The sequence below is a fragment of the Nyctereutes procyonoides genome, unplaced genomic scaffold (assembly GCF_905146905.1).
Source record: "Nyctereutes procyonoides isolate TBG_1078 unplaced genomic scaffold, NYPRO_anot_genome, whole genome shotgun sequence".
NCBI classification, from domain to species: Eukaryota; Metazoa; Chordata; class Mammalia; order Carnivora; family Canidae; genus Nyctereutes; species Nyctereutes procyonoides.
The window spans coordinates 72,199,509-72,213,597 of NW_026575051.1; the positions used below are offsets into that span (position 1 = coordinate 72,199,509).

The following is a 14,089-nucleotide window of genomic DNA, read 5'->3' on the forward strand; positions in this document are numbered from 1 at the left end:
GGTGGGGGGCGCTGGGCTCCGGGACTTCTGAGGGTGACGTGCTTGCGGGAGGTGACGGGCCCTCCAATGGCGCGGGGACCACCCGGGAGGCCCGGCGGGCACGGCCACAGCCACGTCCCGGGACAAAGGCCTGGAGGACACCCTGGGCCTGGCGGGGAGGCCGGTGGAGCCGCGTGGCCCTCCCCGACGTGTGGCCCGCCCTGTCCCCGCAGCGGGGAGCTGCTCCCGCCCAGGCCTCCCACCGCTGGGCGCTTTCGAGCCGCCGCCTCCACCCCCGTAAATCTGCCAAGTGATGACAGCGGGCTGAGGGCTGGGGCCGCGGCCTGAGCGATCCTCCTTCTGCCGGAGCCCTCCCTGGACGCCCCCCACCCCACCGACGCTCCCCCACCTGCGGCTCGGCCTGGGCCGCGGGACCCTCGGAGCCGCCGGAGGGCCGGGGAAGGGCCTGCTGGCCGGGCCGGGAGCCCACATGGTGTTTTATCGTCTGTCCTCAGCCTCCAGGTGGGCCTGTGATCCCGGCTACGGGCCCGCAGCTGAGCAAACAGTGGCGGGGCCCTGGGGGCTCCGGGGCCGCAGAGCTCAGCCCACACGGACACCAAAGCCCCGGCCTGCTGGGCCCCCCGCGGCCTGGCCCTGCGGGGAGTCTCACGCGGCCACGGCGAGCGGCGCGCCCCTCGGGCCGGCGGGGAGCAGTGGGCAAGGCCGTGAGGTCCCCCCCCACCCCGCCAGGGTCCCGGCCTCAGCCTCCTGGACCCAAGCTCTGCGGCCCCAGCTCGGCCGTCCCCGAATACTGTGTCCCCACGACGCCGTCCTGCCTCCCGCGGGCCCAGCAGACACGTGGATCGGCGCCGCGTCCGAGGGTCGGGCTCGGGGCCACACGCTCCTCCGCGGAAGCCGAGCCCGGGCTGTGCGCGCCGTGAAGGCCGTGGGCAGAGGGACCCAGGGCTTCCAGCTGCAGGAGGGGCCGGGGCAGGGGCCGCGCAGGGGGAAGGTGAGCGGGGAAGCCGGAGGCGAGGCTGTGCTGCAGGCGCGGCCCCTCCGGCTCCCGAGAGCTGACGTCTCCCTGGGGCCATGCAGACAGCGGTGCTGGGACACCCCCCGGCCTCCTGTTCCTGGCGGGCGGGACCCCGTCCTGTGCAAAACCTGTCCTGGCGTTTGTGAAGCAGGAGGCCGCCTGGCAGCGTCCTTTGGGGTCGGGGTGGATCGCGGGCCTGACGAGCACCTGCACGGCCCTGCCCCTCCGGGCACACAGCTCCTGCCCACTTGGTGCGGGGCGAGGGGGGGGGCTGCCGTGATTCTTTATGGGGCACCCATAAAGCAGGTGGCTGGGGGCAAACCTCCTGGAACACAGCAGCCCTCCCCCCCCCCATGGCTCCGCTCTGGGGCCCTCTGGGGGTCCCCACCCCCGTCCCCATGCCTGATGAGCCTCTGCAGGAAGGAGCAGGACCGAGGCCCCTGGGGGTCCCCACCTCGAGCCTGTGCCGATGAGGGTCCGCAGGAGGGCCCGGATCTCAGGCCCAGGCCTGGCGGGGGAGGGGGTCCCACAGGCCGAGCCCATGCAAACCCCTGGAACAGACACGGCTCCGTGGGAAAGAGGGAACGTGAGTGTGAAGACCTGAGCACACGGGAGTCACTCGCCCAACGACAATCTCACCCGGTGGCCGTGAGCCGCCCCCGCGTGGGGGTGCCCGGTCCCGCCCCACCGCCGCAGACGCTGGCTCCAGCTCCCCAGCTCCGCTTCAACACAGCAGGGATCAGGGGCGCAGGTGCAGAGGCTCAGGCCCCAAAGTCCCAACTGGGCCTCACGACCCGGCCGCGAGGGCCCCGGGGCTGCTGGCTGCATCCGCTGGTGCAGGGGAGCTCACGGCAGGGATTCGCGTGCCACCACGTGGGCTTGTCCGCGTGTGAGCGTGTGCGGGTGTGAGCGTGCAAACACTGGGGTGTGTTTACGGTGTGCTGTTTGCTGGTCAGCCTTGCCCTCGGGGTCCAGGACTTGAGCCCAGGAACGTTGGGATGCGCCCAGATGGAACCTTCTGGAGCCCGGGCACCCGGGGGCCACCATGCAAACTTGCTGCCCCTCCCGCAAGAGTCAGGTCTTTCCTGGACATCACGGGAGCTGTCGGGCGTGGGCAGAGGGCAGGTGGGGTGAGCCCACATGTGCCGGGCGCCCCAACCCCGTGGAGGGCGAGGCTGGTCCAGGCCAGCAGCCCCCGGGCCCCCCACACCCAGGATGAGCTGCGGTCTCTGGGGGGACCTGTGGGGCTTCTGAGGGACCCGCCCCGCACCCCGGGCAGCCTGCCTGTGACGGGGACGCCCCGGCCCTGCCGGCCACGCCGCTGCGCCACTGGAGCTCTTCTGTGGGCGTCGCCACATCTGCGGACAGGAAGCCCCTCCTGCGGCAGCTGCTGACCTGCCTGCTGGACCCCGTCCCCCCTCCACCCCCCTCCCCTCCCCCTCCCCCCCCACCTGTGCACCCGTGTGCCCAAGCTGTTAACCCCTCGAGGCCGCGCAGCCCCAGGGACTGGCCTGAGCAGCCCGGCTGGGGACCCGCCTGGGGAGGGACGGTGTGGTGGGGGCACCCGCACTCGCTGGGGCGAGGACCGCTGCGTGCTGAGCACCTGCCGTGCCGCCTCTCAGGGTGTCAGCCGCGCTCTCCTGACTGAAGCATCCCGCCCCACAAACAGGTGAGTGCCGGTGGGCACCCTCTGTCCCGGCCCCGCTCTGCCTGCAGGTTCCGGGCCGGGAAGCGTTTGCAGCGTCGGTGACACCCCCGCGGACGGAGAAGCAGGATGACGCCCCTGAGCCCACCGAGCCCTGGCGCCCCGGGGGCCTGAGGTCCTTGGCTCTGAACGGTCAGCGGGAACCGCGAGAAACGTGCTCAGGCATCCCAGGTAGGATGTGCAGGTGCCCGTGGGGTGAGGCCCAGGGTCCTGCCTTCCCAGCACAGGGGGGCGGGGGGGGGGTGGCTCAAGGTCGCGGCCTTGGCGCTCAGCTCGTCACACCCAGCCCCACGGAGACCAGAGTCCCCAGTGCGGGGCGGGGCCCGGCCACCACCTCCGACCCAGCGGGCCCGCAGCAGGCCCACCCCGGCCCCCCGATGTCCGCCCCGGATGCTGGCACGTGAGCAGCTTCCCGAGGAGCAGCCACTTCTCGCCCCTGTTGGGACGACTTCCTGCCAGGGGTTGAAGGGCTGGGAGAGCCCCGGGAAGATCCACAGCTCACGGGACCCCCTGGTTTGGCCCTAAACCCTCAGGCGCGTTTGGAGGGACGGGGCGGCAGGCTGGTCCACGGCCAGGGCGCAAGCCGCCTCCTCACGGGGCCTCGGGAGCCACCCAGGGGAGGGCGGCGCAGGGTCAGGCCAGGACCGGGACCCACGGGGCAGAGGGGCGGCCCCGGGCCCTCGCAGGGCACCTTCATCCAAAAATCTTTCGGATTTGACTCACCTCGATTCTTAGCCTCGGGGTGTCTTTGTTCTGTCCATGGCAGGTCCAACTTTCTCTTCTCCGAGCCCACAGGCTGGCGCGAACCTCACACTAGTCCCCCCTTCGTGGCATCTCCGTTCATGGGACACGTCGCGAGCCTGAGACGCGCCCCCGAGGCTGCTCCGTCCCCACGAACACGGGATCCACCGTCACACGTGGGGGCACCCGTGGCGGGTCCTGGCCTCACCGGGCGGCCGTGCTCAGGGCCCCAGCTGGCTCCCGTCCTCGGGGACGCCCTGCCCCGTCCCACAGCGGCCGAGCCCCGCACCCTGGCCCCGGGGTGAGGTGCCCAGCGGCTGGGAGGACCCCGCGGCCCGAGGGCTGCTCCTAACATGCTTTTCATTTGGTTTCAAGAGGCCTGTCGGGCACATTGTTCGCCAGAGACCCACCGGTGATCGAAAACACATTTACCGGACTGGCTCTGTGCAACCAGAGAAGTGTCTTGTGCAGAGAAAAACCTCAAGAAATGTGTTTCTTATAATCAATTAGTATTAACTGAGCGGAATAATAACGACGGTACTAGGTCAAGATGCAACACATGCGGCGGGATCTTGCGCGTCTCCGGGGCGACGGTGGGAACCAGCGAGTAACCCCCCGGGGCTGGCGGCCTCTGCGCCGGGCGCAGGGGGGCGGGGGTGGCTCCACGGAGGACGCGCCAAGGGGCAGCCCCCAGCCGGGGAGGACGCCCTGCCACGCCCCTGCCACCCCTCCGTCCCACGTGCGGCCCCCGCACAGGCACCCGCGAGGATGAGGCCGCAGACGTGCAAGGGGCTGCATGTCTCCTGCCACACGCCCATCGGGGCAGGCGCTGTGTGTGCATTGGGGTCGGTAACCGGGTCGGGCTGTGTGACCCGCCGAGCGGAACGGGCCCTCCCGCCTGCAGAACCGGGTGTGTCCTGGGTCCCCGAGGCCAGCAAACAGGCACCGCGGCGCTCCGGGGACGTGGCCTGAACTACACACCTGCCTTGGGCTAAACACGCGTCCTCCAGGGACCGAGAGCCGCCCCACGGCGTGACAGTGACGCACCCCACGGATGCCACAGCGTCCCTCCCCCGCGTGACCGGGGGCCAGCCGGTCACCTCCCCTCCGCCCCACACCGTCCCTCCTGCCCTCCTGCGGCAGGACCCCGGGCCTCAGCCTGGACTGGAACCTGAGCACCAACCCCCCGGGGCCTCGCCGGGCCCCCCAGGCCCCCAACCCCGCGCTGACCGGCTGGGCACTGCCCCCGGGCCCGACTCTGCTCCCACCGCAGCCCTCGCCGTCCAGGGTGCCTGCTGTCCCCAGGGCCTCGTTCAAATGGCTCTCAGCTCCCGGACAAATTCGGCCGTGGTCCTGGGTCCCCGTCACAGTCTCGGAGGAGAACGGGACCCCGCGAAGTCAGGCCGCAGCCGGTTATGTTTGACACAAGGACCTGGTCTTGTTGCACGTGGTGGAGACGCGTGTGCAGCATGTGCCAACGCGGCCGCCCTGGACCCCAGATGGAGGGCGGTCCCCACCAGCTCAGCTTGCAGAGGATGACGGGTGACCCAGAAGGGCTCCCCATGTGCACGATGCCCTCCACGCCTGAGACTAATGACGAGCTGGGGGCGTCGGGGCCATGTCAGGGCCACAGTCTGCAGGCGGCGTCACCATCCCCCCGCCCGGGGACACGTGGCTGCCCTGCCTGCACACGCGGGTGTCCTGTCTCCACATGCAGCTCCCCTTCCTGCACACACGACACCCCTGCCTGCACACGCGGCTGCCCTGTCTGCACATGACTTCCCTGCCTGCACACACGGGGACCATGTTTGCACACAGCTGCCCTGTCTGCACACGCATCTGGGCGAGTCCACAGGCTGCGCTCAGGCACAAAGCCGGGGAGACAAGTGGGTGTGGGGGAAATCCCCACGGGGCCCCTCGGCACCACGGGAGTGACGTCTCCACGGCCTGATTCTCCCTAAGTCTCCCCTCATTCCCCAGGAGCAAGACCAAGGTGGGTGGGGGGTGCCGAGGGCGGGGTCCCGGGGGAAGGCGTCGTGTGGCTGCAGATAAGGCGTCGGGCTTTGCAGACCTGCCTGGACCTACCCGGGCTGACCTGCCCAGTGTCCCAGGCGGCACCCGGGGCCCACGGGCCTCATCTGACCCGGTCACCTCCCCCGGGACCTCACCTCCAAACAGCGGCACGTGGACCCTGCAGGACGCAGTCAGGCCGCAGCCGTGGGGACAGAGGGGGACGGGGCGGGGCCCACGGGTGCCCCACACGGGTGGGCGTCCGAGGTCCGGGCCTGGGCAGGCGGCTGGGGTCAGCACCAGGAGGTCCCGGGACAGGCCACTCGCTGACCCCTGAGGACGGGGCCTCCCACCTCCAGGGCGGGGGCAGGGAGGCTGCAGGGACGCGCGTGCTGGCCGGTGGCCGTGGGACCCCCCACTGCGTTCCTGGCCCCGGGCGGCTTTCGGGGCCAGCTGTCTGACGCCCCGGCCCCGTGGGACGGCCTCCCGGCTGTGTCTGTTCCTGCGGCGGCAGACAAGGGGGGCTCGGAGCGGGGGGCGGCCGGGACAGGCGGGGGGGGCGAGGGGCAGTCCCAACGCCGCGCCCAGGTCGCCCTGCGGTTTAGACGCTGCCACGCTAGGAAGCCCGGCAGACAAGCTTCTCAAAAGAAAAAGACAAGATGTTCCTCCGACCTCAGAAGTGGTTTTCGGTTGTTTAATTTTTCCTGGCCAGGGTTCAGGGGTGAAAGGTCGGGGTCTCCTCCTCCACTTCAATCCGCCGGTCTTGGTTCTCATGACGCCGTTGAGAAAATGCTCTGGGACGATTTTAGAACTTGATGAAGCCTCCTGGGTTTTGAATTCTGGACTCATCAGGACTATTTTGGAGTTTGATTTGGTTTATTCTCAAGAGAAAACAAAGCCCAGTTTCCTGTTTTGAAATAAATTCTTTCATAAACTTCGCGGAGACAGCTCACGCTCTCCCGGAGCGGCAGGGAGGGGCCTGAGGAAGCCCGGGGCGTCTGCAGACCACGCCCGTGACGCCCCGTCCCCACGCTTGTGCCAGAGCAGATGGGCAAGGGCAGTGGGGGTGCCAGGGGAGCCGCGCCCCCACAGCCCCCCGGGACCCCCGCGGCCCAGCGCCTCGGTCTCGGGGCCGCCCGCGCTGCCTCTGGAGCAGCTGGCTGCTGTGGGGCCCCGCGCTCAGGCATCCAGAGCCTGCAAGGTCTGGGGCCATGCCCATTTTAGAGACGAGGAGATCGAGTCCCAGGGGCTCTCTGAGGGCGGCTCCTTGTGAAACAGGTGTAGTGGCTGCTTCTGCACATCTTCCACGAATATCAATGGACAAGAGGCTGACGTGTGCAGTGTCCCCCCCACCAGCGGTGGCGAGGTTGCCGGAAGGGGAGAGCAAGCCGCAGGCTGTGGGGGCTGAGTCAGGTCTGGGGCCTGTGACCCGACGCCGGCAGGCAACGCCAGGGGCGCCCCGTGTGCCCAGAGAAGGCCGCCCCCACCTCCCTCCACCTCCCCTCATCTGTGGCCGGGCCCAGCAGCACACGGGTCGGCCTCACGTCCCAGAAGGAGCGTCCAGGACACCGTGGCCGCCACTTCTGCTGCCTCCTCCGGTGTCGCCCGGCCGGTGCACAGCCCGTCCCATGGGGGAAGGTCAACCTGCCGAGGCCCGAGCCCCAGAAGTAGCCTTGTGAGGCCGGCGCAGGAGCGAGGGGGCAGTGCTGCAGCGTCTCGGGCCCAGGCTGCCTTCATGCCCCGCGGGGATGTGCCAGGAGACACACCCGGCAACTAGCGGGGCGGGGGGAGGGGAGGGAGGGCCACTCAGAGGACAAATTCCATCAACCTCATGGGAGCCCACCCCGCCGTGTGGACGCGCCCTCGGAGCAAACAAGGGTCCTGTTGTGAGCGCGCCGACCCAGCGCCCTGCAGCCTGAGCCCAGCGGCGGCCTCGGGCAGAGGACACGCACAGCGCGGCCTGGTCCTTAGAAGTCCGAGGCGGGCCTGCTGGCCACGGGCAGCGCCACCTCAAGTCGAGGCTTTCATGAAGTCGCCTGTGAGGGAGAGGTGGGGCGGCCTCGCTGCACAGATGGCTCTTTGTCCCTGCTGACACCTGCCATCTGCTTGTTTGTCTAAATGATGCTGGAGGGGCAGGGGGCTCCCAATCTGCTGCTGGGCCCCTCCCGCCTGCAGCGACCTCCTGACCCCTGGGCCGGGCAGGTCCACAGAGTTTGTTCTTCCTGCACAACGGCCGCTCCCTTCCCCAAGCCCAGCACTCCTCAGCACTAGAGCTCAGTGCCAGGGCCGCAGGGGGGAGGGAGAGGGGAAGGGGAGGAGGAAGTGAGGGAGGAGGGGGAGGGAGATGGGCAGGGGGAGGGAGGCAGGAGGGGGAGGAGGAGGGTGAGAAGAGGGGGGGAGGGAGAGGAGGAAGTGAGGGAGGGAGAGGAGAGGGGAAAAGGAAGGGGGAGGCAGGGCCAGGAGCAGGAGAAGGAGCAGGAGGAGGAGCAGAGGCAGGAGGAGGAGGAGGAGGAGGAGGAGGAGAAGCAGCAGCAGGGGGGGGAGCAGGAGCAGCAGTAGGAGGAGGACTAGGAGCAGGAGGGGGAGCAAAGGCAGGAGGAGGAGCAGGAGGAGGAGAAACAGGAGAAGCAGGAGGAGCAGCAGCAGCAGGAGGAGGAGCAGGTGGAGGAGGAGCAGCAGGAGGAGGAGAAGCAGTGGCAGGAAGAGCAGCAGGAGCAGCAGCAGGAGGAGGAGGAGCAGGAGCAGCAGGAGCAGCAGGAGGAGCAGCAGGAGGAGCAGCAGCAGCAGGAGGAGCAGCAGGAGGAGCAGCAGGAGCAGGAGGAGCAGGAGGAGCAACAGCAGGAGCAGCAGCAGGAGCAGCAGCAGGAGCAGCAGAGGCAGCAGCAGGAGGAGCAGCAGCAGGAGGAGGAGCAGGAGCAGCAGCAGGAGGAGCAGCAGCAGCAGGAGGAGCAGGAGGAGCACAGCAGGAGGAGGAGCAGGAGGAGCAGCAGGAGGAGCAGGAGCAGCAGCAGGAGGAGCAGCAGCAGCAGGAGGAGCAGGAGGAGCAACAGCAGGAGCAGCAGCAGGAGCAGCAGAGGCAGCAGGAGCAGCAGGAGGAGCAGGAGCAGCAGCAGGAGGAGCAGCAGCAGCAGGAGGAGCAGGAGGAGCAGCAGCAGGAGGAGCAGCAGCAGGAGCAGGAGCAGCAGCAGGAGCAGGAGAGGAGCAGCAGGAGCAGGAGCAGCAGCAGGAGGAGCAGCAGCAGGAGCAGCAGCAGGAGAAGCAGCAGGAGAAGCAGCAGGAGCAGGAGCAGCAGCAGGAGGAGCAGGAAAGGAGCAGCAGCATGAGCAGGAGCAGCAGCAGGAAGAGCAGCAGCAGGAGCAGCAGCAGGAGAAGCAGCAGGAGCAGGAGCAGCAGCAGAAGAGCAGCAGCAGGAGCAGCAGCAGGAGAAGCAGCAGGAGCAGGAGCAGGAGCAGCAGCAGGAGCAGGAGGAGCAGCAGCAGGAGCAGGAGCAGGAGAAGCAGCAGCAGGAGGAGCAGCAGGAGGAGCAGCAGCAGGAGCAGGAGGAGCAGCAGGAGGAGCAGCAGGAGCAGCACCAGCAGGAGCCGCTGCCACAGCCCCACGCGTGCTCCTGCCCTGAGAACCAGGCTGGACGCCCCATTTCCTTGGAGCAGCCCCTCCACCTGCGCGGGGCCATGTCCCCTGAGGGGGGCTGTGGCACAGACGGCAGCGCAGCGGCGGGAGCCCCTCCAGGGACGGCCATGGCTCGCCCTGCGTCTCAGGCCGGGTGAGGCGGGAAGGTGTCTTGCCGGGTGGGAAGGCGACACGCCCAGCACCCCGGGACCCCTCTTAAGCCTGAGGCAGGGCTGCGGCCTGAAAGCCCTGCGGGGTGTCCCAGCGGTCCCCTGAGCACTCCCGCAGGGGCAGCACCGCCACCCTGGGCCAAGGTGGAGGCCGCGGCTTGGCGGGGGGGCATTTTCGGGACTCGCCCTCCTGTTCGGGGAGCCTGTCGCAGTCGCGACAGGAAGCTCAGGACCGCGCTTGGCCGTGGGGCCCTAGGCCGGCAGGCCGCTAACCCGTCCTGCAGCAGCGTGAGCGCCGGAAACTGGGCAGCGTCTTCGCGCCCGTGGCCGCCACCCACCGCTGACAGTGGCTCCCGAGCTGGGAGCCGTGATCCTGCTGCCCTGCCCACAGGGCCCTGGTGCCAGGGCTCTGGCCCGGCCCCCCAGGAAGCACGAGGCTGTCGCATGCAGCTCCCCGGGTCGCAGAGGAGCAAAGGCAAGTCGCTGGAGGCCAGAGAAGGAGAGTGTCGCCTGGCCGGCCCGCCCTCGCTCCCCCGGGTCGGCACAGACACCTGAGAGCCTGCGGCTGACGGCCGCCACCTGCTCTGACGCGGCCCCGAGACACACAGACCTGGTGGGGGGCAGTGAGCTACGGGGAGCCCAGCCCTCCCCGTAACCAGCCGTGGGGCCACGCCTGGAGGCCTCCCGGGGACGCCTGACCGGCTCGCGTCCCCGTGGAATACGCGCTCTCTTCTCCCTCGTTTGTCTGATGAAGCAGCGCACGGGTGCGAGACGTGCTGGGGAGGCCTGGGACTGCCACAGCTGGACGCGGTCCCTACAGTGCCCGGGGGAGCTGGGCCTGGTGCCCCACATGTGTCCCTCGGTGTGACTTTGGGCATCTCTATCAAATCCCTCTTCTTTTGGGCCCCAGACCTCTGGGTTGCTTTACCCGTATTTCCAGGCCACCTGCCGGCTTCGCAGTGTGCCTGCCGCGGGGGGACAAAGCCCAGAACGTGGACACATCGGGCCATTCGCAGTAGGACCAGTGTCCCTGCCCCGGGGAGCGGGGGAGCAGGTGCAGGCACGTCTGCAGCCTGTGTCGGGGGCGCAGGGGACACCGTCGGGCACCAGGACAGCGACGTGTGCAAGTGCGAGAAGCTCACCTGCACAGGGCTCAGACACGTGCACCGTCGTTACACAACCGGCGGCGTGTGCTCCGTGGATTTGTTGGGAACTGTGTGGGACCCGCGGTGTCACGTTTGTTCACAGGTTTGCTCGTCCCGAGTTAGGATGTGTCCATCGTGGTCGCCGGAGCGTCACGGGGAGGCCTGCTGGGCGGCAGCCGCTCGGGAAGGAGCGAGCGCTCACATGGCGCATCCGGAGTCGCCCCCAGCGTGCGTCCCGGGGGGTGAGCACGAGCCCAGAGCCTGGTCCCTGGTCGTCCCCACACACAGAGACGTGGCTAACCGGGGTGTGACCTTTCCCGGACCTTCGGGGTCGCTGGGGATTCTGAGCTCTGGCCATGGGGTCGTATCCGGAGAACACGACCTTACCCCCGAACACTTAGGTCCAGCCGCCCGCGTGTGCGCTCCCGGGAGCCCAGCCAGGCCTGGGGACGAAGAGCCGCAGAGGCCGTGGGGTCGTGGGCCGCGCGGACAGCGGGCGGGGGCCGACGGGGGGTGGCCGGCCCCGTGGGTCTCCACTGGCCGGCTCCCGGGCCGGGGCCTAGCGCTGCCCCGCGCCGGGCACCCCCGGCCCCGCCAGCCCGTCCTCGAGCCCCAGACTCCTCGCCTCCGTCCTCCGCTCCCACCGTGTTTTCCACAGTTCCTGCTTCACACAATATTTATGGTCTTTGTTCCGCTTCGGCTCCGTGTCCCAACCGCAGCGTGACTTTCTCAAGAGCCAGGATCCTGTTTCGCGCACACATGCCTGGCCCAGCAAGGACATCAATAAATACGCGTCCCACAAAGGAGCCGCGGTGACTCGGTGGCCTGTCCTTGTCTTTGTGCGAAACCCTGTCTTTATCCAAGAATAAAAGACGTTTGGGTTGAAACGCTTCGTGAACTTCTCCACGGCTGGGCTCTCGCAAGATCGCGGCGCTGCGTTGTGGGCGACCCACTTTTCCTCCTCAGGCCCGGGACGGCAAGAGGCTATTGTGGAGACTCGGCCGTGAATCAGTCTTTCCATTTGCGGAGAATAGAAAACAGGTTCAGTAAATCGTCCAAGACGTCGCTGGTGACCGGGACGTTAATCGCATTTGCATTTTCAATGAAGTGTTTCCAACTGTCCTCATACTAATTAGTTACATTTGCGGCAGGCCTGGGGGTGCCTTGCGCCGAGGAAACCTCACAACGGACGGAGGCGACCTGCTCCCGTGGGAACGAGGGGCCGGACCACCCAAGGGAGCCGAGGCCACGGGGCCAGGTGCGGCCGGGAGGGGGACACCTGCGCGGCCCGCGACCTGGGGCAGGAGGGCCTGTCCCTCCCCCCCACTGCAGCCGGGCGTGTGTCCACCAGACGCGCCGTCACCTGTCCCCCGCTGCCCTGAGGCCCCTGCGCCAGCTCCTGTCGGGATGGGGCTGTTGCAGGAGGCGCCAGGAGGCCACGGGGCACAGACGCGCTCCCTCCCCAGGATGCTCAGGGTCCGGGCGGACGCCAAAGGCGGTGCGGGAGGGAGGGCGCCGGCGGCGTCGAGATCCACATCCGTTGGACCAGGGGCACATCTGGGGAACGCCGCGGGTGGGCGCGGAGCCGCAAGAGGCCTGACTAGGACCAGGACCGGGGTGTAGGGCTCTGCTGCAGAGGCCCAGACTGGGGGGCTGGCCTGGGGGTCGGGGTCGGGGAGGCCAGGTGGTGGCAGCCGTGCAGAAACAGCAGCGCTAGGGAGGGCGTCGGTGCCATGCAGCAGGGCTGCGCAGGGCCCGGGGTGGGGCTGGCGGCTGCATGGACGCGGCCAGGGCCCAGGGAGCGGGCATGCCTGGGATGGGGTGTGGGATGGCGACACGGGAGCCCCGGCCCCGGCTGGGTGGCCGCCACACCCAGAGGTTGGAGAGCCGCCCCCAAGGAGGCCCCGTCTACACTGACTCCCCCGGGACTCGGCAGGGGCCTGCTTCTCCCCGCAGCCCCGGCAGAGCCCCACCTGACTGCGAGCAGCCACGACGCGCCCTCGCCTGCCTGCCTGGGGTCACTAGCCGCCGGCTGGGGGGGCCATGCGCCCCATGAGGAAGCCAGATGTGAGGCGGCCGGCCCCTGTCCTGGGTTCCAGATCCTGGGTCCTGGGTCCTGGGTCCTGGGTCCTGATCCCGGGTTCTGGGTCCCAGGTCCTGGGTTCTAGGTCCCAGGTCCCAGCTGCCTCACGGGAGCTACTGCACCCAGCAGGGACCGAGTCGTGGCTCCGACGCCCCGGCCTGCTCACCACAGCTGCACGGCCACGGCGCCAACACGAGCGGCTTTCACGCACAGGCCAGGCCCGTTCGCGTTTCCTTTTCCCACGTTTTTATTCAAAAGGCTTTCCAGACTTTGCTATAAAAAACTGCCATGAACAGTTGCACGTGCTGCAGAGGCAGAGCCGGGCACGGGGCCCCCCACCCGCAGGGCTGGTAGGGGTGGACGGTGCTCAGTGGGGGCCGCTGGCGGGTCCACAGCTCGCCGGGCCCGAGTGACCGCAGCCGTTGCCGGTGGTCCATGTCCCGAGGCCCAGGACCTGGCACTCGGCTGTCCCGGCCACATGCTGCCCGCCTGGAGCACGTGGGTGGTCTGCACCGATGAGCCTCTTGGAAGCCGCTGCGTGTGCCGCGAGACCAGCCAAATCGGGAACCGAGTCCAGGGCGGAGAGAGGATAACCAAAGTTTTGAATAAAAGCACGCCCGTGACGTGGAAGTACGTGGCGCCCGTGACGTGAGAGCCTTCCCTGCCGCCGCGGAGCAGGCCCCGGGGAGGGGTGGGAGTGGCAGGCCGAGCGCGTCTGTCCCTGGCGCCCGCTGCGTGGGCCCCAGGACATCGGGACAGGAGGCATCGAGGTCCCTGCAGGACAAACACCGCGTGGTATCAGTGACCTGCTTAAAACACCGGGAGTTACTGCTGATTCTCCACCTGCGCAAGAAAGCGGAGGCAAGAGGCCTAGATGGGAAAGTTGATTTATGTAGACGTTTTTCAATATTAAAAATACCATTTTAATGTATATTAAATCTGTGACGTCTATCCTACAGGGACTTGAAACTCTGTGTCTGTGACACACCTAAGTATTTGGGTGGAGGATTTTTTATTAATTTCTGAGTCAGTTTAAAGACCCACAGACAAACCCACGCCACCGCCGGGAGCCCTGCACACCCACAGCACCCGCAACAACGCCGCTGCGTCCCGTGCACCGACCGCACCTGCTCCACGGTTGTGTGCGCGGCTGCATGTGCGGCTGTGTGAACGGCTGTGTGAGCGGCTGTGTGCGCGGATGTGTGTGAGCGGCTGTGTGTGCGGCTGTGTGAGTGGCTGTGTGTGAGCGGCTGTGTGTGAGCGGCTGTGTGTGCGGCTGTGTGAGCGGCTGTGTGTGCGGGTGTGTGTGAGCGGCTGTGTGTGCGGCTGTGTGTGCGGCTGTGTGTATGGCTGTGTGTGAGCGGCTGTGTGTGCGGCTGTGTGAGCGGCTGTGTGTGCGGGTGTGTGTGAGCGGTTGTGTGTGAGCGGCTGTGTGTGAGCGGCTGTGCGTGTGCGGCTGTGTGAGCGGCTGTGTGTGCGGGTGTGTGTGAGCGGCTGTGTGTGAGCGGCTGTGTGTGAGCAGCTGTGTGTGAGCGGCTGTGTGTGAGTGGCTGTGCGTGTGCGGGTGTGCGTGAGCGGCTGTGTGAGCGGCTGTGTGTGTGCGGCTGTGTG

General features: G+C 68.3%; 1 protein-coding gene across 1 annotated transcript; it reads left to right on the plus strand.

Annotated features, from left to right (window-relative positions):
* Nucleotides 1–469: 469 nt before the first annotated feature.
* On the plus strand, nt 470–10,958 carry LOC129512440 (basic proline-rich protein-like). The gene is made up of 11 exons (XM_055329641.1): nt 470–1,918; nt 2,295–2,564; nt 2,732–2,865; nt 4,605–4,749; nt 5,442–5,454; nt 6,514–6,672; nt 9,369–9,538; nt 9,642–9,901; nt 10,191–10,265; nt 10,499–10,637; nt 10,797–10,958. The coding sequence occupies exons 1-11, from the start codon at nt 470–472 to the stop codon at nt 10,956–10,958; spliced, it is 2,976 nt and encodes a 991-aa protein (XP_055185616.1).
* The last annotated feature ends 3,131 nt before the right edge of the window (nt 10,959–14,089 follow it).

Excerpts from the sequence above, each read along its gene's own strand:
- LOC129512440 (XM_055329641.1), top strand. The coding sequence starts at position 470 with ATGGTGTTTTATCGTCTGTCCTCAGCCTCCAGGTGGGCCTGTGATCCC. Across the intron at positions 9,902-10,190 it reads CGGGGAGCCCAGCCCTCCCC|GCCACCTGCCGGCTTCGCAG; the intron begins GTAACCAGCCGT and ends CCGTATTTCCAG. Across the intron at positions 10,638-10,796 it reads CCCAGCGTGCGTCCCGGGGG|GTCCAGCCGCCCGCGTGTGC; the intron begins GTGAGCACGAGC and ends CCGAACACTTAG.